Source organism: Apostichopus japonicus, chromosome 9, assembly GCF_037975245.1.
Source record: "Apostichopus japonicus isolate 1M-3 chromosome 9, ASM3797524v1, whole genome shotgun sequence".
NCBI classification, from domain to species: Eukaryota; Metazoa; Echinodermata; class Holothuroidea; order Aspidochirotida; family Stichopodidae; genus Apostichopus; species Apostichopus japonicus.
The window spans coordinates 27,417,172-27,444,497 of NC_092569.1; the positions used below are offsets into that span (position 1 = coordinate 27,417,172).

Below are 27,326 nucleotides of genomic sequence, written 5' to 3' on the forward strand. Positions count from 1 at the left end.
AAAAAATGCTGCACAGTGAAAAATTAACCAATTGCTTTAAAGTCTGGACTGTAGATACAGCAAACTGATGGACAATATAGTGAAGATATACATGCTGCAGATGAGACCATTAAACCAACAATGAAACAATACGGTGAATTCTCATTCTAAACAAACAAATATATTATCACTAGTCTTATATCCTTTACATAACCCAACCGATGTAATCAGTTTACCAACCTCACATAATCTCTACCCAACTGATGTAAACATAAACTGTTTACCTATCTTATGTAATTATCTTTACCAAACTGATGTAATCATAAACTGTTTACCTCCATTCCGTTAGCATCCTTACCAAACTGATGTAATCATAAACTGTTTACCAATCTCATGCAATCATCCTTACCAAACTGATGTAATCAGAAACTGTTTACCTCCTTTCTGTATAATCATCTTTACCAAACTGATGTAATCATAAACTGTTTACCTCCATTCCGTTAGCATCCTTACCAAACTGATGTAATCATAAACTGTTTACCAATCTCATGCAATCATCCTTACCAAACTGATGTAATCAGAAACTGTTTACCTCCTTTCTGTATAATCATCGTTACCAAACTGATGTAATCATGAACTGTTTACCAATCTTATGTAATCATCTTTACCAAAGTGATGTAATCATAAACTGTTTACCTCCATTCCGTAGTCATCCTTACTCAACTGATGTAATCATAAAATGTTTACCAAACTTACGTTATCATCCTTACCAAACGGATGTAATCACAAACTGTTTACCTCCATTCCGTAAGCATCCTTACCTGACTGAAGTGATCATAAACTGTTTACCTCCTTTCTGTATAATCATCGTTACCAAACTGATGTAATCATAAACTGTTTACCAATCTTATGTCATCATCCTTACCAAACTGATGTAATCATAAACTGTTTACCTCCTTTCTGTATAATCATCGTTACCAAACTGATGTAATCATAAACTGTTTACCTCCTTTCTGTATAATCATCGTTACCAAACTGATGTAATCATAAACTGTTTACCTCCTTTCTGTATAATCATCGTTACCAAACTGATGTAATCATGAACTGTTTACCAATCTTATGTAATTATCTTTACCAAACTGATGTTATCATAAACTGTTTACCACTTTTCTATATAATCATCGATACCAAACTGATGTAATCATAAACTGATTACCAATCTTATGATATCATCCTTACCAAACTGATGTAATCATAAACTGTTTACCTCTTTTCTGTATAATCATCCTCACCAAACTGATGTAAACATAAACTGTTTACCAATCTTTCGTAATCATCTTTACCAAACTGATGTAATCATAAACTGTTTAACTCCATTCTGTAATCATCCTTACCCAACTGATGTAATCATAAACTGTTTACCATTCCTATGTAATCATCTTTATCAATCTGATGTAATCATAAACTGTTTACCAATCTTTCGTAATCATCCTTACCAAACTGATGTAATCATAAACTGTTTACCAATCTTATGTTATCATCCTTACTAAACTGATATAATCATAAACTGTTTACCAATCTTATGTAATCATCCTTATTAAACTGATATAACCATTAACTGATTACCAATCTTAGGTAATCATCGTTACCAAACTGATGTAATCATAAACTGTTTACATCTCTTCCGTTAGCATCGTTACCAAACTGATGTAATCATAAAGTGTTTACCAATCTTATGTAATCATCCTTACCAATCAGAAGTAATCATACACAGTTAACCAATCTTACATAATCACCATTATCATAGACATGTAATCATACACTGTTTACCTCCCTTCGTAATCATCCTTACCAAACTGATGTAATCATACACAGTTTACCAATCTTATGAAGTGCCTAAAGAAGCCCTAATAATCAGGGCCGTCTTAAGGCATGGGCCCACTGGGCCCTGGCCCAGGGCCCCGCGATGTCAGGGGCCCCGCAATCGTAGTGATCCCATGTCTTAATCTGGGAGGAAAACTTATTGAATAGGCCGTTATGCCTGATTGAAATCGATACTTGACAACTTGTGACGAGAGTTGGTGAAACACTTGAGAGTTTGACATTAAATATTCGAATCTGAGTTGGACACCCTGGAATATACAATGCCCGAAGGCTTACAACACCTCAAAACACCTCAAAAAGATTGGCTTTCAGCCAATCATACAACAGTTTACGATCAAGAAATGCCGCACGTTCCGTTAGTTCCCCCAGTTAAAAGATTCAAAACAAGGGTGTTACAAATGGTGAGTCTAGTATTGTTAGGGAAGGGATGGAGGGCAACTGGAAGATTACTCTTCTATAATGTATTTCTGCTTTCAGATATATCACATATGTTATTCAGCTAAAGTTTTATGCTTTATGCGCGACATAGGGAGGGGCATTGGCGTAGGAGGCCGGGGGGGGGCTGCAGCCCCCAAGCAATTTTTTTTGGGTGAAAATTCGGGCAATATGCTGAGAATTTTTCATGCACCTACTGGAAAAAGAATAATTTGCAGTGTGTATTTCCTATTTATTGGTAAAAATTCGGCAATATGCTGAGAATTTTCGGGCATCTGCTGAAAGAAGATTAATTTGCAATATGTTTTTCATTTTTTTGGGTGAAAATTCGGGCAATATGCTGAGATTTTTTCGAGCACCTACTGAAAGAATAATAATTTGCAATGCGTTTTTCAAATTTTTGGGTGAAAATTCGGGCAATATGCTGAGAATTTTTCGGACACCTACCAGTGGCGGAGCCTCCATACAGTCAGGGGGATGCCCCCCCCCCCCTGACGGACTCAAATGGACTGCTGGCGCCCGTTTCAGCTTTTTACCACTTTTTACTTATTCGCCATTATTGACTTTTTTATTGCGCTCTCAAATACCTATTGACATTTGTCACATTTTGTTGGTGCAATTTTCTGACAAATGGCGATGACACATATTTATTCTTTGTTTATCTGCAAATTAGCAAGGCATGGAAAGGGTCAATTCCAGCGATCTAGGGAGTATCTTTACTCCTGTAGTGGCGCTCCGCTTAGATAGTGTCGAAAGCGCCCCTATAGACCATTCTCTCCCCCTGACCAATACCCATAGCTCCACCACTGGCACCTACTGAAAGAAGAAGAATTTGCAATGTGTTTCCAATGGTTAAACTTATATTATTATTATCATTATTGTTGTAACGACTTCCCAAGAATTCTAACCAATATGGAAGGGTAATAACACGGAAAATGATTTTATGTTATTGGCATGTGATGATATGCACATTGACACGTGGAAGGCGCGCGGAGCGCGTGAAAAATTATATTATTGTTATATTTTTCGGGCAAGTCGTTACAGCCCCCCCCCCTAAAATCAAATGAGACTTCTACGCCTATGGGGAGGGGTGGTAAATGCAGGCATGTGTATTCTTGAGCGATTGTCAAGGGTGTCAATTTTTCACGCAACTTTTTTCGAACTCACTTGATTGAGGGGCCCCGCTCCATTGCCGGGCACAGGGCCCGGTGATCTCTTAAGATGGCCCTGCTAATAATCATTGCCTGCTTACCGTGTTTACACAAATTAACTTTGAACTAATCATAACATCACCTAAACGGATGGTTACCATAAATTAATTTTCATTGAGCTAATCTTAACTTGACCTAAACGAATGGTTACCATAAATTCATTATCATTCCTACCCATCCAGTTTGACTATTTCACAATTAATAGGTTACTTCTCAATGTGGTTCTCCAGCCATCCCCATGAGCCAACAGAGGGTGCTGTCACAAGATCTTACCTAGTTTCCTGAACTTGACAAGCTGCAGTCTCAGGCTGTATATCACATCGGTACTGTGAGCTGATCACTAATAGTATATATATACAACTTCCTTTTAGTTATTGAAGTAGACAGGTTTTTGAAACATTTATTCAAAGTTAGAAGTCAAACTAATTGTTTAAACACCTTAACTTGTTGCATTTTAGAATCCTTTTTTTTATACCTTGAACTAGTCAATTACCAAGCATGTGTGTATTCAAGCTTATCTGGCGAGTGCGAAAGTGATACCTTGATTCAGGAATAATATCACAGTCCCCTTTGTCAAAATGCAAGAGAGCCCCTTCTTCTGCTGGAAAGTCTCTACCAATCAATTCTAAATAAACATTGAACATTAATATGTACATAGTAATTCAAATGGAATACAAAGAGTCAAGATAATATATAAATTCTGTGTAAAACACTGTTATGCAATATACTGTTTGGGTAGACTATGCATAAAGGCTAAGAAAATATTACAGTGCATTTGATTCAGCAATACAACCTTTTAAGATGTATTTTTTTTGTGAAAAATGCATGTTGAGAATTCCAATAGGCTATCCCATCCATCCCATAACGTGATATGGGTAACTACTCTTATTGAGAACAAGTATCTGAACATATACCTGTGCAAACAATATTAGTATATATATTATTTCATGATTGATAACAATACATAAGAATGTGTGTGTGTCTGCACTTGTTTTGTATTCTGACTAAGGGCTTGAACAAAGGAATTGCGAGTCCTCAGACGGTAAGAATTACCAGGTCCTCAGACAAATTCTTATTGTTAATAGATATTGTTAAGGATAGGTAGGGTGCGTGGACTTGAAGAGTGTAAAAAACAACGGGGTCCTCAGTCTGAATGTAAAACACACCTGGGTGTGTCTGTGTCTGTTTAGAGTAGTTTTGAGGAGCTGGGGGAGGGGGGTGGGTGGAATTTGGGTTATCTGTAACATTTCTGTTTGCTGATATGGATGATATATTTGCTGAACGCCAGTGTGTTTGTTAGTTTTGATCCTCTTATCAAGTACTTCGTGAAAAGAACCGTATCTAAACGGGTCTTATCTTCATTTCTGTGTATTTGATGTTATATCCACCTCCAGGTAGTTCATACCAGTGTATACTTGATATATCATCATCTGCTGCCATGTAGTCACCATTGAGGTTAGAATTTGCACAGCTCCAGTACCACCAGGCACCATGGTTACTATCAGCACAGTTAGTACTGTCTGCTATATCATTGTCCCTGTTAAAGGTACTGAAGGCAGAGTTAAGATGATAACTCAAAGCATGACCACCGGGGGCACCTCCATCTGTGTCTGTGAATTAAACAAGTAAAAATATTCCCTTAAACTACAATCAATCACAATTAAGGGACCTATCACAACATAGACACATTAAAAAATTAGTAAATATGATTGGATATATGTTGCATCTGTAGAATGATATCTCTACATATCACTACACAACAGAACAGTTGTGCTTAATCTCTGTGACAGTCTGCATCACATATCACTGTGGTATTTGTTATGTTATATCTCAGCATGTCACTGTAAGGAAGTTGTGCTTGTCTTTCTGTGATGCCTTAGGATGACACCGTAAGAACATTATGCTTGGTCTACTGTCTTATCATATCACTGTCTGTCATTACGCTCTGTTTCTGTGGTGTACTAGCATATCACTGTCAGTCATTATGCTTGGTTTGTGTGATGTCTTAGCATATCACTGTCTGTCGTTATGCTTGGTTTATGTGATGTCTTAGCATATCTCTGTAAGTCATTATGCTTTGTTTCTGTGGTGTACTAGCATATCACTGTCAGTCATTATGCTTGGTTTGTGTGATGTCTTAGCATATCACTGTCTGCCGTTATACTTGGTTTGTGTGATGTCTTAGCATATCTCTGTCCGTCGTTATGCTTTGTTTCTGTGATGTCTTAGCATATCACTGTCAGTCTTTATGCTTGGTTTCTGTGATGTCTTAGCATATCACTGTCTGTCGTTATGCTTGGTTTATGCGATGTCTTAGCATATCTCTGTCTGTCGTTATGCTTTGTTTCTGTGATGTCTTATCATATCACTGTCTGTCGTTATCCTTAGTTTATGTGATGTCTTAGCATATCTCTGTAAGTCATTATGCTTGGTTTCTGTGATGCCTTAGCATATCTCTGTCAGTCAGTATGCTTTGTTTCTGTGGTGTACAAGCATATCACTGTCAGTCATTATGCTTGGTTTGTGTGATGTCTTAGCATATCACTGTCTGCCGTTATACTTGGTTTGTGTGATGTCTTAGCATATCTCTGTCCGTCGTTGTGCTTTGTTTCTGTGATGTCTTAGTATATCACTGCCAGTCTTTATGCTTGGTTTCTGTGATGTCTTAGCCTATCACTGTCTGTCGTTATGCTTGGTTTATGTGATGTCCTAGCACATCACTGTCTGTCGTTATGCTTTGTTTATGTGATGTCTTAGCATATCTCTGTTAGTCATTATGCTTGGTTTCTGTGATGTCTTAGCATATCTCTGTCAGTCAGTATGCTTTGTTTCTGTGATGTCTTAGCATATCACTGCCAGTCAAATAATGGTGTGTTCATGTGATATCTTAGTATATCACAGTCATTCATTATGCTTGGTTTATGTGATGTCTTAGCATATCACTGTCATTCATTATGCTTGGTTTATGTGATGTCTTAGCATATCTCTGTAAGTTATTATGCTTGGTTTTTGTGATTTCTTAGCATATCACTGCCAGTCAAATAATGCTGTGTTCATGCGATGTCTTAGCATATCACTGTCATTCATTTTGCTTTGTTAATGTGATGTCTTAGCATATCACTGTCAGTCACAATGCTTGGTTTATGTGATGTCTTAGCATATCTCTGTAAGTCATTATGCTTGGTTTATGTGATGTCTTAGCATATCACTGTCATTCATTATGCTTGGTTTATGTGATGTCTTAGTATATCACTGTCATTCATAATGCTTGGTTTATGTGATGTCTTAGCATATCTCTGTAAGTCATTATGCTTTGTTTTTGTGATTTCTTAGCATATCACTGCCAGTCAAATAATGCTGTGTTCATGTGAAGTCTTAGCATATCTCTGTAGGTCATTATGCTTGGTTTATGTGATGTCTTAGCATATCTCTGTAAGTCATTATGCTTGGTTTATGTGATGTCTTAGCATATCACTGTCATTTATTATGCTTGGTTTATGTGATGTCTTAGCATATCACTGTCATTCATTATGCTTTGTTAATGTGATGTCTTAGCATATCACTGTAAGTCATTATGCTTTGTTTTTGTGATTTCTTAGCATATCACTGCCAGTCAAATAATGCTGTGTTCATGTGATGTCTTAGTATATCACTGTCATTCATTATGCTTGGTGTATGTGATGTCTTAGCATATCTCTGTAAGTTATTATGCTTGGTTTTTGTGATTTCTTAGCATATCACTGCCAGTCAAATAATGCTGTGTTCATGTGATGTCTTAGTATATCACTGTCATTCATTATGCTTTGTTTATGTGATGTCTTAGCATATCACTGTCATTCATTATGCTTTGTTTATGTGATGTCTTAGTATATCACTGTCATTCATTATGCTTGGTTTATGTGATGTCTTAGTATATCACTGTCATTCATTATGCTTGGTTTATGTGATGTCTTAGCATATCTCTGTAAGTCATTATGCTTTGTTTCTGTGATGTCTTAGCATATCATTGCCAGTCAATTAATGCTGTGTTCATGTGATGTCTTAGTATATCACTGTCATTCATTATGCTTGGTGTATGTGATGTCTTAGCATATCACTGTCATTCATTATGCTTGGTTCATGTGATGTCTTAGCATATCACTGTCATTTATTATGCTTGGTTTATGTGATGTGTTAGAATATCTCTGTAAGTCATTATGCTTTGTTTCTGTGATGTCTTAGCATATCTCTGTAAGTCATTATGCTTTGTTTCTGTGATGTCTTAGCATATCTCTGTAAGTCATTACGCTTGGTTTCTGTGATGTCTTAGCATATCTCTGTCAGTCATTATGCTTGGTTTATGTGATGTCTTAGCATATAATGTTTAGTCCTTGTATGTGATCTATGTGATATCCCAGCTCATTACAACAATAATCTTTAATAGTTTTGTTTTAACTATAGCTTTATATTTAACCATATTAATTAACCCAGGAACCATAGTGTTAGTTAATGCAATAACTGTTAATCCTGCTTCTTAGGACTAGTATAGACCAGACAAGATCTATTACCTTACTAATCACATTTTAATTAGAATAATGATAGCAAATGATTTCTCACTGAATTATCTGGATGTTTATGCCTTGTTAATGTGGCAATGTAACAGGAAGGAATATTCTCAGGCAAATATAGTGGGGACTAGTCGACACTCACCCACTCTGGAATGAAGATGGCAGCAGAAAGGAGTTGGGTTAATCCAATATATGTTCAAGATTTGCTCCTACAAACTATGGCAGCAATTAATAGGATCTTTTCATGGATGATTGAAGCATTACCTGAAAGTGTTGTGTATCTGGGGTCAATAACACATCCTCACAGCAATTTGTCTCATGAGGGTATTTTTTTCTTTAAATTTGGTAAATGCAAACCTGCTAACTGCTGACTGAATGATGTCATCTGGGCAATTGAGCTGAGAATGTCTTTATTTGTCTTTCATAATATTTCAATCATTCATCAAAACAGGATGAAATTAAAAAAAAGTATTGCATTTAATGAAATTCTAACTACAGAAAAGATTGAAAGCTAAGTAAAGATTGCAAATGTGTCAGGTGTCAAGGGTAAACCAACAAAAAAATTATATAATAGCCTAAGGAAAGCTTTCAAAGACCATCCACCCATATGACATCACAGACCACTCACTGTGATCAACTTCAGATAGTAAGGGATGGTTTAGCTGTCCAAATAGGTTACATACAACCATATCTTGAGGTAGGTGCAATATGGCTTGGTTCCAATGCCACACCTAGATAAATATGCATTCGGTCATCCCCTTTAATCCCGACGATACTGACCGTCTATTCATGAAGGGATTATATAGAGTTTGAATTCCCCTGAAAAGCGTCGGTAATCCTGAAGGTTTATGAACTAACAGACTGGAGAAGAAATAAAGCCCTGATAAAAGGCAAGCTTTGAACACTCACTCAAAATATGTTGAAGGTTTTAATGGAAAGATGCAGTAAGCCCAACCAAAATAACGAAAAGAACGACCAACCCAGCTCCCACCCTTTTTTATTTCAAACAGCTATTGATGCCACTTTTAAAACGAGTTTCCACCAGAAGTGTCATATTTTTAAACATGGTCACAAAGGGAATAAGTACAATAGAATAATGAATTAAAAGGCTTGTATAGATTTGTAGGACTTCACGGCATGGTTCAGGGTCGGAAATGGATTTCGTTTTACCTATAATAAGGCTTAAATTATTACCATGCGGAATAAAGAAACATGACATAGACGCTTACTACAGAACTGGACAGTTCACCATGTAGCAACACAAATTGTATTGAAAACCAAATAAAAATGTAATCCATACATTCCATAGCGGTGATAGCAGGATATTTTCATCCATGTGATAACGTATATAACCATTTGCAACCATCCCCATCCATAAAGTAACATACCCTGCCTCTCCACCCTCCCATTGCTACAATAACTGAAAAGAGTTGCTTTAAAAAATGTATATCGCCTTAAAACTGTTAATGTATTTGTGACCTCTGTAAAATTCTTACCACAGCTATATATTAAAGTTGCATGCCAATGAACTTCCCTGGTAATCTAAGTCCAGGGGTGACTACTTGGGTTGCTTAAGACAATGAAGGTCATGCAGCTGGCTGCCCTAAAGAATGAATAAACACGATAAAATATACTTACCGAGTATATTATGAAACAAACAGAACATGACATTTAATAGTACAGTGAAGTTGTATACAACAAACACAGAGAGAAACCTATCATTTGGACATACCTGCATTTCCACTGTAATTTCCCAGTTTAGACAGTTTGTAATTGTCACTTTCATCGTTGATCCTGAACAAGTCAAACTTTGCGTAGTATGGAGCTCCATCTCTGTTCACCATATCGATCCGCAGTTGATAGTCACCTTGATTGGTGAGGTAATACAACTTATCATTTCCCAACCAAAACTCATGGTCCAGCTCACCAAAGCCTACTTTATAGCTCTGCCAGTTACGATAGAAGTCAACGGAACCATCAACACGACGTTGGAACACCTGTATAATGTAAAAACAAAAAGAATAATTTTAATAATAAATAAGAATAAATTTATTTCAATAACATTTTCACTGAGAAGTGGACTGTATTCCTTCTATTACATAAGCAAAGGATGACCTCTAAATGAAGCAGTAATTGACAATGTTCCAAACTGAAGTCCTACACTCTCACCCGTAATTTACCCTTCTGTCAGTGGTATGGGATTCCCACATAGTATCTACAGATTGTTATTATCTGAAACAGTAGTCGACAACCTTTGAGACCCACATGCCAGGATCATCCATGAGGATTGAGCCAGCCCCCATCAGACCCCAATCCCCTATTCCCCTTCAGAATGGATGCTCAGAAATCTAGTTTGGTCTATGGACTTGTTGTTTAGTAAAAGAAACAAAACTGCAGATAAATCTTCTAACGTCTACAAAAAACCAGCAAACCCACCAAAACTGATTTTTTTTGTGACCCACAAGTCTTAATTTCATGATTTTCATCATCTACTTTCCAGTCAATACTTGGTAGGTTTGGTAAAGGTGAGACCCTACCTTAAAATCAGAAAGCATTGAAGTTTCCATCAGGTAGTTGGCTATATATTTAGGGAATCTAATACATGAAACCTTTCTTAGGATATCATGCTAACAAGGCCTCAGATTCCACACATTGTTGTATATTTCACTGACTTGTAAAGACCACTTTATAATAGACTAACTAACCTAGAATGTGTGTGACGTTGTACCTGAACTGACCTAAATTGAAAAGTGAATTTCATCTACTGCAATAGTTGATTGTTCACACACCAGGACAGAAAACTGTTTAACTGATGTCTGTGTGTAATGTAGATAATTAGACCACTATTGGATATTGTTGCTTAAATATATTAACTCTGTCCCATTACAAATAATGGAATCTTATTGTCAAACTTCCACACTATTCATTTGGAAGAGAAACCTTCTGAAAGATTTTGGGCTCAGCTCTGGTTTGAATTGAAATGTCCATTACATCATTTCCCCTTTGATGATTACTACAATAAATCTAAAATGACCTCATTATCTGAGAGAAAGAGCTTACTATTGTGACAGGCAGATTAATTTTGTTACAAAACTCTAAATCTATATCAAGTGAGCAACACATCAACTCTGATATTCCCCAATTTATAGATACTATAATCGAAAAAATGTAATAACCTCAAGTGGGCTGGAACTGTAGGTTCAAAATTAAAGAAGAAAATTAAGATTCAAAGGAAGATGCAAAGACCAATGGGAAGAATATCAATGAACTGCTACCATCTGCATGGTTTCATTAGAGTAACCATAGCTTTATTGAGTTGGAGCTTGTTTCTAATTCCAGAGGATGCTAGAAGTTTTATTTGTTTCTGACAAATTCACTGCCATTGCAAATGTATATTTAGGAACAGAACCGCTCACCCTTGCGTCACAAACTAATTCCGTACCAATCGACCAAAGTGATTCTGCTGACCAGTGTGTATGCGTAATATTACAGGATTTTATAACTCAATGAGAATGTGTGTATTACTATTGTACAGGGCACACCTCTGGTGCTTAGAATCTGACAATATGCACAGAATAACTACATTTTGAGGCAAACTTAGTCATATTTATGAAACATAGGATATCATACTAATTAAAGGTATCCTCCTCCTTCCGTCATATTATACATATACAATACATCGTCTATACTATAGGATGTAATACTAGACTTACCGTACATCCTCCTCCGTCAGTCATATTATACATATACAATATATCGTCTATACTATAGGATGTCATACTAGACTTACCGTCCATCCTCCTCCGTCAGTCATATTATACATATACCATATATCGTCTATACTATAGGATGTCATACTAGACTTACCGTCCATCCTCTTCCGCCAGTCATATTATACAAATACAATATATCGCCTATACTATAGGATGTCATACTAGACTTACCGTCCATTCTCCTCCGTCAGTCATATTATATATATATATATATATATATAATATATCGTCTATACTATAGGATGTCATACTAGACTTACCGTCCATCCTCCTCCTCAGTCATATTATATATATATATAATATATCGTCTATACTATAGGATGTCATACTAGACTCACCGTCCATCCTCCTCCTCAGTCATATTATTCATATATATATACAATATATCGTCTATACTATAGGATGTCATACTAGACTTACCGTCCATCCTCCTCCGTCAGTCATATTATACATATACCATATATCGTCTATACTATAGGATGTCATACTAGACTTACCGTCCATCCTCTTCCGCCAGTCATATTATACAAATACAATATATCGTCTATACTATAGGATGTCATACTAGACTTACCGTCCATTCTCCTCCGTCAGTCATATTATATATATATATATATAATATATCGTCTATACTATAGGATGTCATACTAGACTTACCGTCCATCCTCCTCCTCAGTCATATTATATATATATACAATATATCGCCTATACTATAGGATGTCATACTAGACTTACCGTCCATTCTCCTCCGTCAGTCATATTATATATATATATATATATATAATATATCGTCTATACTATAGGATGTCATACTAGACTTACCATCCATCCTCCTCCTCAGTCATATTATATATATATAATATATCGTCTATACTATAGGATGTCATACTAGACTCACCGTCCATCCTCCTCCTCAGTCATATTATTCATATATAATATATCGTCTATGCTATAGGATGTCATAGGATGTCATACTAGACTTCCGTCCATCCTCCGCCGTCAGTCATATTATACATATATATCGTCTATACTATAGGATGTCATACTAGACTTACCGTCCATCCTCCTCCGTCAGTCATATTACAGAAGACTTCAAAGGGTGGTCCATTCCAGTTTGTTGGTTTGATGGTGTATGTGCTAGTTTCATTACAACCAGCATTGAACCAATCCAGGCAGTTGGTCATCTGACAATTATGACCAAAATCAAACAGAAAGTACAGAGATTACTTAATGATCACATACAAAGGTACCTGTCATACAGCAAATTTCATCAATTTGTTGTTATTAATAGTATAATCAGCCCTGCCACTAATAGAAACTCACTGCGGTGATGGAACCCATTGAGTCCAATCAAAACAGTGTTAATAAAAAAAATTCACAACAGCAATTTATTTAGTGTTCATATTTGTGCAGCAGTCTTCCAGGCTCTGATTTCGTCTCTAATACAATTAATGTGGTTCCTAATATCCATCTTCATACTTGTATTATGTATACTAATTTGACTATTTAAATAAAAGGAATTTGCTTTGTGATATGTACGAGCTAAATTATTACCTGCAATCAGGGAGACGATTATGACAACAGAGAATAATTTATTCGATATCACATCGCAAAATGTTATTCAAAATGGGCAATTTGCTACACAAGTGTAGCCATGTATAGCAGTGTTTCCACACAGGAACCATAATAAATTAATGAAAGTTCAGAGCATTCAGTACTGAGCTATGTACAAAAAATGTGACCAATAATTTATACAATGATAATATGTTGACCAAGGACGAGACCCAGACGACGACACTTGTCATTTCATTGTGCGCTTTAAATTAAATGTGCATTTAACCAGATCCACGGAGTATGAGATTGTTCCATGGTTTACAAGTTTGACAATTATTTATACTTTTATTAGAGTTTTAAAATAGCTAACAAAAACCTACAAGCTGAATGAGGAAGGACAATTATGTCACATGGGACAGTCGAAGTACCTCATCCTATAATGTACACTCCATGAACAGACATTTTGTTTGGGTTAATTCAGGCAATAAGAACACGTTGATGACTGGATACTTTGAGTCAAATTCATCGCAAAACTCTGACGATTCTAAGCTATATTACAAACCAAATGTTCTAATTCGTCCTACTGATAGTGTTGATGATGCCAAGATTCATGTAATGTACTTTAAATGCCAATCACAACATCAAGCTTTCTCTTCTACAAAGACTGACATCATATCTGAATAGTTTCATGGGTACCATTACTATTTGGATGACAACGGGGGGGGGGGGGGGTGGCGGGGAATACCCAATTTCAGGTTATTACTGCAGTACTATTCCAAGCATATTTCTTTGCTATTTCTGTGATATCTCTAGTCAACACTGGAAGTGAAAGTTAACAGTCAACATACAGTATTGTACAGCAAAGCTATATAATAATTGCTAAGATCTTCATCAAAATTTGAATCTAAAATCTTTCTCCCCAAAACATAATATTTTGTAATTCGAAATTGTATGTAATTAAGTATGTAATTCTCACCTCAATAGAAGGATCATCACGAGGACAATCACCACCAGAAGTGGTTTGCTTTGGGGTGGTCTCCACTGATTCGCTGGCTATCATAAGGTTAAAACAACAAAAGAAAATCAAATTAAATGAAATAAGGAATTGATTAACTGGAAGATTTTGAAAGAGGAAGGATAATTATGCCTGTCGGTCACCCCATGAAAATATACCATTCCAGAACTTGTGTTAAATATTTCAGAATATGTTTTCATTTTCCTGAGTCTTACATCAAGTACAATAATTTTGTGATAAAATCAGTGCTTTACTATCTAGGTGTTATACAATTTGAAGTACTTCAGACAGATCTTTTTAAAGACCAAATCTGATCATAATAATGATAATAATGATTATAATGATAATAATGATGATGATAATAATAATAATAATAATAATAATAATAATAATAATAATAATAATAATAATAATAATAATAATAATAATAATAATAATAATAATAATAATAATAATAATAATAATGATAATGATAATGATAATAATAATAATAATTATATTATAAAAGCTACATAAGTAGAACACACAACGCGAATTAGGTACCCCTCGCCACTAAAACAAAAGGGCAATCTAGTACCATACTGTACTTTTAAAATCGTCTTTTGCGTTAAGCTAGCAGGGAACAGTGATTACTGCTAAACGATTTTACTATTGTATCATGGGCCTAATAAGAACAGTATAAACACAACACAATAAAAATTAGGCCTATGTGTTCAATATGTATACGTATGAAAGGTACAACATAATATGATCACAAACGAGCTATATGTGCTTAAAGTGATGCAAAAGAGAAGCTTCTTTATTTAATGTTACCGAGGCCCCTTTACCCTTTATACCCACATATACTGCACGCCTAGTTTGCAATGGTAGGTTCATTGGCAATGACGTGACACTACCATAATCAACTTGTTCCAAAAGTTGCCTTTCCTTATGCGCAAACCATGTCTGAAATCACAAAATTGACCAACTGCAGAATATATACATACAGTGCCACACAAAATGGCTACCATCACACTGCATACTTCTAATAGATCTTGATATTTAATCAATTCAGCAATTTAGGCTCCTAGCACAATTTACTGTAGCAAATTATGGTCACCACAAGTCCACTGAATGTTGTACTCAAAGTGGTGCATTAAAGTATTCTGTTTATTTGAACTATCACCATTCTTATAAAAGAAACTGATTAGGATAAACTTTTATAAGCTGAGACAATTACAACACAAGGAAATAGTTAACCTTGGGAAAATCAAAGTATAAGGGCCATGTGGGTGTTAGTGTTGAGTCATTAGTATTTAACTCATCCAGTGATGGTTGCTCATTGTTGTATTCTGAATCCAAGACATATCCATAAAATTGCTGTGGAATCTTGAGTTTGTTTTGCCGATAATATATAACATAGCGGACAACTTCAGATGGTTAATTAATTATGAAAATTAGTAGTTAGAGATGAAGAACATAATGTAATTGTATATAAAACAAGAATATATTTTAATTTTATGATCTTATTTGTGACATTATAACAAAATATATTGTTTCATAATTGAGTCTAACCCTGCAAATAGAATGAATTCAACAAAACAATATATTTCTATCTTATTAGATGTTTGTGATGTTTGTGATATTTTAAATAATGTTATGGGAACTTAATAAAATAAATATCACATTTTGTTGTTGTTGTTGGCTGTTTCTTATATCACTGGTTAAAAATTAGAAGTTAATAATGGGCACACCATACAGTATATTTGACATTGCTTTTCCATAAAGACGACATAAAATTGATTAAATAACCCTCGAACCGCCTCAAATAAAAAATCCTTTCACAATCTTACGGGTATTAATGTCAATGACTATACAGTCCCTATCAAAATCCTGCATGCAACATCAAATGTAAACGCATAAAGCACTACATGTTGTTAGCTTACGTGGTAGCTAAAAATAATTATAATAATAATAATAATAATAATAATAATAATAATAATTATATTATAAAAGCTACATAAGTAGAACACAGAACGCGAATTAGGTACCCCTCGCCACCAAAACAAAAGGGCAATCTAGTACCATACTGTACTTTTAAAATCGTCTTTTGCGTTAAGCTAGCAGGGAACAGTGATTACTGCTAAACGATTTTACTATTATATCATGGGCCTAATAATAACAGTATAGTACCCACACACCTATTGATGGGCCCTACTATATCAGTTATGGTAACCTTACCCATTTTAAGGTCATGTCTGTTTCAGTCCCAATAACTGAACATGTATACATGACTTAACGTTTCCCTGGCTGGCAGTGAGCATTTTGTGTCAGTTCACAACTCAAGCTGCACAGTTTTAATAATTGTTGTAACTTATCAAGGTTTTCATGTGACATATATAAAGTAGCACAGTTTGTTAACATAAAACAGTCGTTGTCTGTGCTCATTAGTCATTCAGTGTGCAGGAGTGTGTTGTAGACTATGGGTCATCACAGCTATGGAAAATTAGGTCATGACAGTCGACGTCAGGCAGGGGGAGGTCAGTCAGGGCAATGTGGGGCCATCATTTGAGTTTTACAGCAATAAACAGGCTTCCTCCAGTTTCCAATGCTCTGATTTTGCTCTCTCTACTGTACATCCTAAAGGTGTAATGTCGGAAATTCGTTGTTTGCCAATGTTATTATCACATTTCAGATCCAAAAAGTGTAACAAAAATCAATAAAAGACAATGTGGCAATGGTCTAAAAGAAAGAAAGAAAGAAAGAGGCTCAGGTGAACTTGTAAGCATGAATCTTTCTTTCTTCCCTTACATACCTAACATCTACATACGTACCTTCCCTGACAGTCGAGCCAATTGTTTCACTGCTAGTAGTTTGTATTGTGGTGGTCTCCACAGGTTCGCTTGAGTACAGACTGGTAGCTATCAGTAGGTCAAAAAACAGACAATAATATTGTCTCAAGAAGAGATGATTTTTACTATGAATTAGCAAACACAATAAAAATTAGGCCTATGTGTTCAATATGTATACGTATGAAAGGTACAACATAATATGATCACAAACGAGCTATATGTGCTTAAAGTGATGCAAAAGAGAAGCTTCTTTATTTAATGTTACCGAGGCCCCTTTACCCTTTATACCCACATATACTGCACGCCTAGTTTGCAATGGTAGGTTCATTGGCAATGACGTGACACTACCATAATCAACTTGTTCCAAAAGTTGCCTTTCCTTATGCGCAAACCATGTCTGAAATCACAAAATTGACCAACTGCAGAATATATACATACAGTGCCACACAAAATGGCTACCATCACACTGCATACTTCTAATAGATCTTGATATTTAATCAATTCAGCAATTTAGGCTCCTAGCACAATTTACTGTAGCAAATTATGGTCACCACAAGTCCACTGAATGTTGTACTCAAAGTGGTGCATTAAAGTATTCTGTTTATTTGAACTATCACCATTCTTATAAAAGAAACTGATTAGGATAAACTTTTATAAGCTGAGACAATTACAACACAAGGAAATAGTTAACCTTGGGAAAATCAAAGTATAAGGGCCATGTGGGTGTTAGTGTTGAGTCATTAGTATTTAACTCATCCAGTGATGGTTGCTCATTGTTGTATTCTGAATCCAAGACATATCCATAAAATTGCTGTGGAATCTTGAGTTTGTTTTGCCGATAATATATAACATAGCCGACAACTTCAGATGGTTAATTAATTATGAAAATTAGTAGTTAGAGATGAAGAACATAATGTAATTGTATATAAAACAAGAATATATTTTAATTTTATGATCTTATTTGTGACATTATAACAAAATATATTGTTTCATAATTGAGTCTAACCCTGCAAATAGAATGAATTCAACAAAACAATATATTTCTATCTTATTAGATGTTTGTGATGTTTGTGATATTTTAAATAATGTTATGGGAACTTAATAAAATAAATATCACATTTTGTTGTTGTTGTTGGCTGTTTCTTATATCACTGGTTAAAAATTAGAAGTTAATAATGGGCACACCATACAGTATATTTGACATTGCTTTTCCATAAAGACGACATAAAATTGATTAAATAACCCTCGAACCGCCTCAAATAAAAAATCCTTTCACAATCTTACGGGTATTAATGTCAATGACTATACAGTCCCTATCAAAATCCTGCATGCAACATCAAATGTAAACGCATAAAGCACTACATGTTGTTAGCTTACGTGGTAGCTAAAAATAATTATAATAATAATAATAATAATAATAATAATAATAATAATAATAATAATAATAATAATAATAATAATAATAATAATTATATTATAAAAGCTACATAAGTAGAACACAGAACGCGAATTAGGTACCCCTCGCCACCAAAACAAAAGGGCAATCTAGTACCATACTGTACTTTTAAAATCGTCTTTTGCGTTAAGCTAGCAGGGAACAGTGATTACTGCTAAACGATTTTACTATTATATCATGGGCCTAATAATAACAGTATAGTACCCACACACCTATTGATGGGCCCTACTATATCAGTTATGGTAACCTTACCCATTTTAAGGTCATGTCTGTTTCAGTCCCAATAACTGAACATGTATACATGACTTAACGTTTCCCTGGCTGGCAGTGAGCATTTTGTGTCAGTTCACAACTCAAGCTGCACAGTTTTAATAATTGTTGTAACTTATCAAGGTTGTCATGTGACATATATAAAGTAGCACAGTTTGTTAACATAAAACAGTCGTTGTCTGTGCTCATTAGTCATTCAGTGTGCAGGAGTGTGTTGTAGACTATGGGTCATCACAGCTATGGAAAATTAGGTCATGACAGTCGACGTCAGGCAGGGGGAGGTCAGTCAGGGCAATGTGGGGCCATCATTTGAGTTTTACAGCAATAAACAGGCTTCCTCCAGTTTCCAATGCTCTGATTTTGCTCTCTCTACTGTACATCCTAAAGGTGTAATGTCGGAAATTCGTTGTTTGCCAATGTTATTATCACATTTCAGATCCAAAAAGTGTAACAAAAATCAATAAAAGACAATGTGGCAATGGTCTAAAAGAAAGAAAGAAAGAGGCTCAGGTGAACTTGTAAGCATGAATCCTTCTTTCTTCCCTTACATACCTAACATCTACATACGTACCTTCCCTGACAGTCGAGCCAATTGTTTCACTGCTAGTAGTTTGTATTGTGGTGGTCTCCACAGGTTCGCTTGAGTACAGACTGGTAGCTATCAGTAGGTCAAAAAACAGACAATAATATTGTCTCAAGAAGAGATGATTTTTACTATGAATTAGCAAACACAATAAAAATTAGGCCTATGTGTTCAATATGTATACGTATGAAAGGTACAACATAATATGATCACAAACGAGCTATATGTGCTTAAAGTGATGCAAAAGAGAAGCTTCTTTATTTAATGTTACCGCGGCCCCTTTACCCTTTATACCCACATATACTGCACGCCTAGTTTGCAATGGTAGGTTCATTGGCAATGACGTGACACTACCATAATCAACTTGTTCCAAAAGTTGCCTTTCCTTATGCGCAAACCATGTCTGAAATCACAAAATTGACCAACTGCAGAATATATACATACAGTGCCACACAAAATGGCTACCATCACACTGCATACTTCTAATAGATCTTGATATTTAATCAATTCAGCAATTTAGGCTCCTAGCACAATTTACTGTAGCAAATTATGGTCACCACAAGTCCACTGAATGTTGTACTCAAAGTGGTGCATTAAAGTATTTCTGTTTATTTGAATTATCACCATTCTTATAAAAGAAACTGATTAGGATAAACTTTTATAAGCTGAGACAATTACAACACAAGGAAATAGTTAACCTTGGGAATATCAAAGTATAAGGGCCATGTGGGTGTTAGTGTTGAGTCATTAGTATTTAACTCATCCAGTGATGGTTGCTCATTGTTGTATTCTGAATCCAAGACATATCCATAAAATTGCTGTGGAATCTTGAGTTTGTTTTGCCGATAATATATAACATAGCCGACAACTTCAGATGGTTAATTAATTATGAAATTTAGTAGTTAGAGATGAAGAACATAATGTGATTGTATATAAAACAAGAATATATTTTAATTTTATGATCTTATTTGTGACATTATAACAAAATATATTGTTTCATAATTGAGTCTAACCCTGCAAATAGAATGAATTCAACAAAACAATATATTTCTATCTTATTAGATGTTTGTGATATTTTAAATAATGTTATGGGAACTTAATAAAATCAATATCACATTTTGTTGTTGTTGTTGTTGGCTGTTTCTTATATCACTGGTTCAAAATTAGAAGTTAATAATGGGCACACCATACAGTATATTTGACATTGCTTTTCCATAAAGACGACATAAAATTGATTAAATAACCCTCGAACCGCCTCAAATAAAAAATCCTTTCACAATCTTACGGGTATTAATGTCAGTGACTATAAAGTCCCTTTCAAAATCCTGCATGCAACATCAAATGTAAACGCATAAAGCACTACATGTTGTTAGCTTACGTGGTAGCTAGCTGGCATTGCATGTAACATTGGTACAGATAATGTGAACAAAATATGATACTAATATCAATTAACTTGACCGCAGAAACTGGCTGAAGGTCCCGAGAAATATAAAAAGATCAGTGTAATGGGCAAGGAGAGGGGGGGGGGGGGGATAGCAACGGGAACGACCAATTACCATCAGATGTTATGTCGTCTGAGGATGGTCTAAGAAATTAAACCCCTCTCCTTTATAGTGTTATAGTTCGCGAATTTCGAAATTTTTCAAACGCTTCAATTGTAACATACTTATATGTGTATGTAAATTTAAATTAACACATTTGTGTATTATTCTATCTTTCAGTGGGTGGGTGGTGGGACGGGGGGGGGGGATTTTATTAGAGGAGGGATATAATTTTATGTGTTACGCCACTGATGAGGTCACCATGCCCTCACCTCAGTCGAGGATTATGACATTTTTGTTCGAGAAAGAATTGAATCGAAATAAAGAAAACTTCAAATAAAAATGATTTTTTTCTAATTAATTGTTAAATGACGTTTTCAGTCCAAGAAATAACCAGGTAGTGGACCACCTTATTGCTGCAATAGACAGGTAAGCATTCAGGGGGTAGGAAGCTTCCAAAAAGTCCACTGGGAACAACATCAGAGGGGCACTTTCTCATTCCATAACCACCATTCGTTATGCTATAAACCGATACACATGCCGGCCAACGGCCATATAACTTAACTACATATGATGTGTTAGAATGCTATCAATATTGTTATGGTGCACATGACTCTATCAACCTACATCTATACTTCTCTCCATCCATAATGTAGAACTTTCCAAAAAAATCCTTCTGTTTTCATTCGTTGAATAAAAGTCTTTAGCAACCACGGTGAAATCCAAGTCATCGGTCTTAGATTTGTGTACATTCAATAACATCAGACTGTTGTATCTCTTTTGTGACATTGTGCTTCTCAGATAATTCTTTAGAAGACGCTGTGTGGAGAACGATCTTTCAGCTGAAGCGGTACTTAAATGAGCCAACAAATATATATGAATAAGTTTTGCAAGTTCTGAAAGTAAGGGCTGGAAATTTGGGTGTTTCTGCTACATAGCAGAAATGATTGTGCTCATTGATGTAATTCTTTTCACATCAGGAAATTGCTGAAGAGTAGTACCCCTTAACAACGTAAGCTGTACATCAAACTGCGGAAAATCAATGTCACTGGTGTTTGTTTTCACAAGCTGATCTGATATCCTAAAAGCTATGCCATTTGCTGCATTTAGAATTTTAATTTCCTCCATATGGGTTAGTATTGTATTTGACCCTGCAGTAATTCCAGTGAATCTCCTTTGTAGTACAGCAAGGCATGCATCAATAGCCTCAAAACTCTAGACACAAAAGTAGGATTTGGCATCATAAAGTATAGAATAATATCCTAGTAGAATGAGCTGCAACATTGATTGATTTTCATTTATTGAGATTGTTTATTGTTAACCGTGCTACATAAAGATGTGGGATGCCATTTTAGAATAGCATGTACAGACTAAAACTAAATAATTAATTTAATCTATTAAAATTAACAAAGGCTTAAGATATTCAAAAAAGCAGTGGCGTAGCTAGGAATTTTTGAGTGGGGGCAATGGGGGGCTGTTCTTTCTTGTGGGGGATCCGGAGGTTACTATCTAAGCGGAGCGCCACCTTGGTTGGCGCGGAGCGCCACCTTGGTTGGCGCGGAGCGTAGAGAGAAAATTTGAGATTTCAGCACCCCCAGATCACAGGAGATGGCACCTGTGAGGCAAAATAGCAACCAAAAAGATGTGCAACTTTGGTGACAGAAATGCAAAAAAAAGTCTTTTTCTCTTTCATGCTGACTGGCCCTGCCAACTCAGCCAGACTTTTAACTTGAGGGAAGTTGGCATCATTTGTCGTTTCAAGGTGTCAAGGTCTTTCTCCCAACTCAAACCCCTGAGGGCTACCGGTAGGTTTGCAGGATATGCCCACATGTGGACTTAAATAGCATTAGAGGAAGGGGATGGAAGACTAACACTCATCGATGTTTCGGTAATGGTCCACATTGGTGGCTCGGTGCTAATTAGGCCATTTATTGGGTTTCTTGAGGCAGCTGTCATCAGAATCTGGGTTTTTGTGCCATCGATGACCGATAACATGTAATAGTATGTAAATTTCTTCTTCATATATCTAGCAACACTCTAAAAACAAATGAGTGGATTTCATTCCATTTGAGTGATAACTCGGCGCACTTCAAATTAAAAGACTAGAGTGAAATTTAACTCTATTGGAGTTAACCCTCACAACTAATATGAGTGAATATAACTCTATTAGGAGTTAATATTTACTCCAATGGAGTGGAAATTCACTCTTATACCGGAATGTGCTCAGTGATCACTCCCATGGAGTGAAATTCACCCATGTTTTTATCAGTACAGTACAGTGCATATCATCATAGACGTACGTAAGTTCGTATATCAGAAGCACTCGATACCCACGGTACGATACGGTCCTGGAGAAACAATTTCCACTCATCATTTTTTAAGGCGATACAGTAGTGAGTAGTGAACAGGCACAGCCGCATGTTTGCAGGAATTTCAGAATTCCCAATACTTTCATCTCTACCCACTGGTAGTGGAAAATCATGTTTCCACACTTTCGTGGGCATTAAAGAGTTGTTTTGTGGAATATTCAATGACATATCAGGGGCGGATGCAAGATTTGTGAGAGGGGAGGGGGGGGTATGACTCGTCCAACCGCGCCTGAACGTAAGACTATCTAAGCGGAGCTCCATCATCGGTTGGCGCGGAGCTTACAAGAAAATTTTGGCTTTACAAACCCCCAGATGGCTGGAAACGGCACTTCCCGAGTATTCTAAGCTGCATGTACCTAGCCTGAAAATATGGATCTCATGTCTGCAATTTTTCAATTGATGAGAAAAAAAAATCTATGAAATATGGTATTACACTCTATCAGATGAGTTGAGATGATACAAAAATCTTAATGCCTTTAGCCCCCAATCCCCTCCCGTTCCGTCACCACAGGGCCGGATCCAATATTCTGGAAGGGTTAGGGGTTTGCTCAAGAAAAATTCGTTAGCGCATCCTAGCAGCCTACCGCTCTGTAACCTCACCGCCCAAAAAAAATCGAACACCACCTCAATTTTGAAACTTTTCGGTCTGAAAATTGTTACTGAGATTGTTAGGAATTTTTTTGGCACGGAAAGACACACCTGGCTGACTTGTGAGGATAACCGCTTTACTGACGTCCTACTTGTTTAAAATTGGCGTTTAATTTGATTATTTTCTCTCTCTTTTTTTTCTCTTTTTTGGGGGGTGGGCCAAGATCGACCTCACCCCCCCCCCTGGATCCGCGCCTGCATATATTCATTTGACTCGAGGCAATTAATGAATACCTGATACCTCGGCTCAGTACAAACGGAGCCAATCTTTTGATAGATTGTTGCGCTAGGTGGAAAAGCACTGAACATATTTTCAGCAGATATCGATATCGCGCAGCACAACAAGCTAGGTTCGTGGTGTATGGTCGCAATCTTCGCATCGACCATTGCCATGTCATGCTGTTTGACCATTTTCATGATTACTACAGATATTGTATTATTCTTATTCTGCCAGATGCAGACGAGAAAATTGTGTAACACTATTTCTCAAATTATTGAACAAAAAATATTAGTGAATCGCACTTATTTTTTTATATTTTTTTTTTGAGTCCACGCGTTCTACTCTAATAACAATAAGAAGTATAATATGACGCCAACCTGAAGTTGGCAAGGTGCCAGGAATAAGCAAAGACAATCGTATTATAACTTTGAAATTAAAGTGCAAACACAATAACACTATACAAATCATATGTATGTAAATAGATCACAGAAATAATATTTAAATGTCAAGAACATAGGGAATGAATCAAAATACATGTCCCACCAAATACATGCCATGTTTTTTCTTATATGAAATTAATTCCTCTCTATATCAGTTGTTCACTTGCTCTTGTAATGTAGAAGGCAGTTCAACAAAATACCTGCTTGCTTTAATAATTGAGTTCTCTCATTTTTTTGTATATTTACCAACGTATACCCATGTACGCTGTATGTTCCATACTGTAGGATATTACACTGGCGACCGGGATTTTCCCCCAAAAAATGACTCTTTTTCTTAACTTGTTCGAACATTTGTTTTAACACCTTTCAGTGGGAAACTTGAAGATTTGTTTCTTATCCAATGAGCAAGTTATGAAAAGAGATTGACATAGTTCTGCTCCTATGAAAGGTAGTCTGGCGGTCAATCTCAATAAAAAAAAAAAACTTATTGAACATCAAATGTTGAATTCCGAAATGTTTAATTGCAAATACTGGAGAAAAAAAAGCAAGTTAAAGCTTCCATCCATCATTTGTTGACTTCTCCTATTGGTTTCTCCTATTTACTGATCTTTTTGCAATATAAAAGTAAATTACAACAAGCGAAAGCTTTTCTGCTAGACGACATTGGCAACTACGATTGGCACACGCCATATACCAGTGTTGAGTGTGGATAGCTAGGCCTAATATTAGGCTATGCAGCCCTTATATGCGTAAATCAGTTAGGTGACCTTGTAGTATTGAACTGACCTTGGTTGCCAACGTTACTAGTTGTGAGAAGTACACACTCAAATGACGAGATGCATTTAAAAAAAAATTGCTATATTCAACTTGTTTGTCCTCTTTGTGTTGTTCGTAAGGATATGGAGAAAATCTTTTCAAACACATTGAGAACAGTTCGTGTTCAAAAAATGATCGTTAAAACTTCAAAGGTACATGGCGCAATCCACAAAACCAAACAACATTTACAGCCGCACACGCAACTGGCTCAGAACACAGGCCTAGCATTGAGAAAACATTTGAGCAGGGCTCTGTTAGTTGAACAACAAAGATGCAAAAGGAACATTAGACCAATCACAGTCTATTATTCACAAGAAACACCTGGCGTCAGGCAGGCTTGAGCCAAGGAATACTAAAGGAGTTAAAATGTTGCATATATGGCTGGAAATTACAGATGTTGCTGTTGGACAATTTTTCTTTGTACGCTAATAGATTTTCTTTTCTTTGCAAGTTTCCTTTCACTATTAATTATCAATTATCGCTAGACAAGGCGACTCTCAGTTGGTTGTTCGTTTACGTTGATGAACATGTGTTTCCAATTTAACGTAAACAATTAATAATCTCTGCCGTCCTATAATCCCCGCTTTTGCCAGCAATATTTTTCAACTTGTACTCGAAAGTGTAGACGGCAAATTCTCTTCACTCCTTGAAGAGAAATTTATTTTACCGCCAAGACACCACCCGTGAACATGGCTAGAGCCTCGTGCAGTTGGTACCCTCGAACACTTTGCCAGCCACTACTGAATTTATTGGACCAATCATATTGTAAAGAATATATTTTTACCATCTCCAATTGGTCATAGTGGGGTTTACGCTCATCTTAAACCCCTAAACGCTGTTAACATCTTAATAGCGTGAATATGGGGGTAGAGCAATTGATTTTCTCGGGAGGGGGTATTAACATTAACATCTACGTTTAGGAAGATTCTCCATCTGGGGAAAATTTGTTATCTATTAATTCCAACGAAATCTGTTTTATCATTATTAGCAGGTTAAACAGTAAGCAACCGACTGAGCAAACCCTTCCTTAGTTACCAGAAATTCTTAGACGATTGTAAGTAAATAGTTACTGTCATTATCAGAGTAGTTTTCTTGCTGACGAGACAATCGGGTGATTGGGTTGACCCGTGAGTTTTTTCTGAACACGAACTTGAAATTCGTGAAGTCTAGTAAACGCAAGACAAAGGTTAATTGTACGTGATGTTAAAACTTAAAGAAAGAATTTCACTAACACAGTTCTTTTCGACATTTTTACTTTCAAGTTAAGTTAAGTTCTACTACTAGACTTTTACAGCAGTGTTGGTATAGCTTCAAAAATACGCCTCTTAGCGATCGCGACATCTCCGTCAGAAATTTGAATGTTTTCAATGAAATTCGGGAAGGAAAAAAAAACGGTTTTTAAGCCAGATTCGGTTTTTTGCAAGAAAAAAAAAACGGTTTGGGGTTTTCACGAAACCGTGCAAGCTTAGTTGGGGGACTCTTAGATGAGCAATATCGAGTGAAACGTGGTTAATGTTTTTACCCAAGCCTATAGGCCTATAGCTACCTTAAGTCGGATTGAACAACATAAATGTGTTGTTTTTTTTTGTTAGAGCTGGCGGGGGGGGGGGGGGGCTGGCAACGCTGGCTTATAGTCCTACGGTACAATTGTGCTGGAAGTATAGCATATAACATTTCACTATAGCTCTTATACGAAGATAACTGGTATGACTTTGGGATCGTTGAAGGGAACTCCGTCATGTGGGAGATCTGGA

At 36.1% G+C, this 27,326-nt stretch overlaps 2 protein-coding genes across 4 annotated transcripts in view; both read right to left on the reverse strand.

The window, feature by feature from the left end:
• Positions 1-273: 273 nt before the first annotated feature.
• Positions 274-27,326, reverse strand: part of LOC139974357 (fibrinogen-like protein A) — a 148,189-nt gene continuing 121,136 nt past the window's right edge. For both annotated transcript variants that reach the window (XM_071981436.1, XM_071981438.1), the window contains 6 exons: positions 19,527-19,613; positions 17,212-17,298; positions 14,360-14,436; positions 12,885-13,013; positions 9,789-10,053; positions 274-5,119 (listed from right to left, as the gene is read on the reverse strand). In XM_071981436.1, the coding sequence (XP_071837537.1) occupies positions 4,851-5,119; positions 9,789-10,053; positions 12,885-13,013; positions 14,360-14,436; positions 17,212-17,298; positions 19,527-19,613 (914 nt within the window). In that variant the 3' untranslated portion in view covers positions 274-4,850. The remainder of the gene's footprint in view (positions 5,120-9,788; positions 10,054-12,884; positions 13,014-14,359; positions 14,437-17,211; positions 17,299-19,526; positions 19,614-27,326) is intronic.
• LOC139974360 (fibrinogen-like protein A) overlaps positions 274-27,326 on the reverse strand; it is a 76,959-nt gene continuing 49,906 nt past the window's right edge. For both annotated transcript variants that reach the window (XM_071981447.1, XM_071981446.1), the window contains one exon: positions 274-1,875. The gene's annotated coding sequence lies outside the window, so the exon portion shown is untranslated. The remainder of the gene's footprint in view (positions 1,876-27,326) is intronic.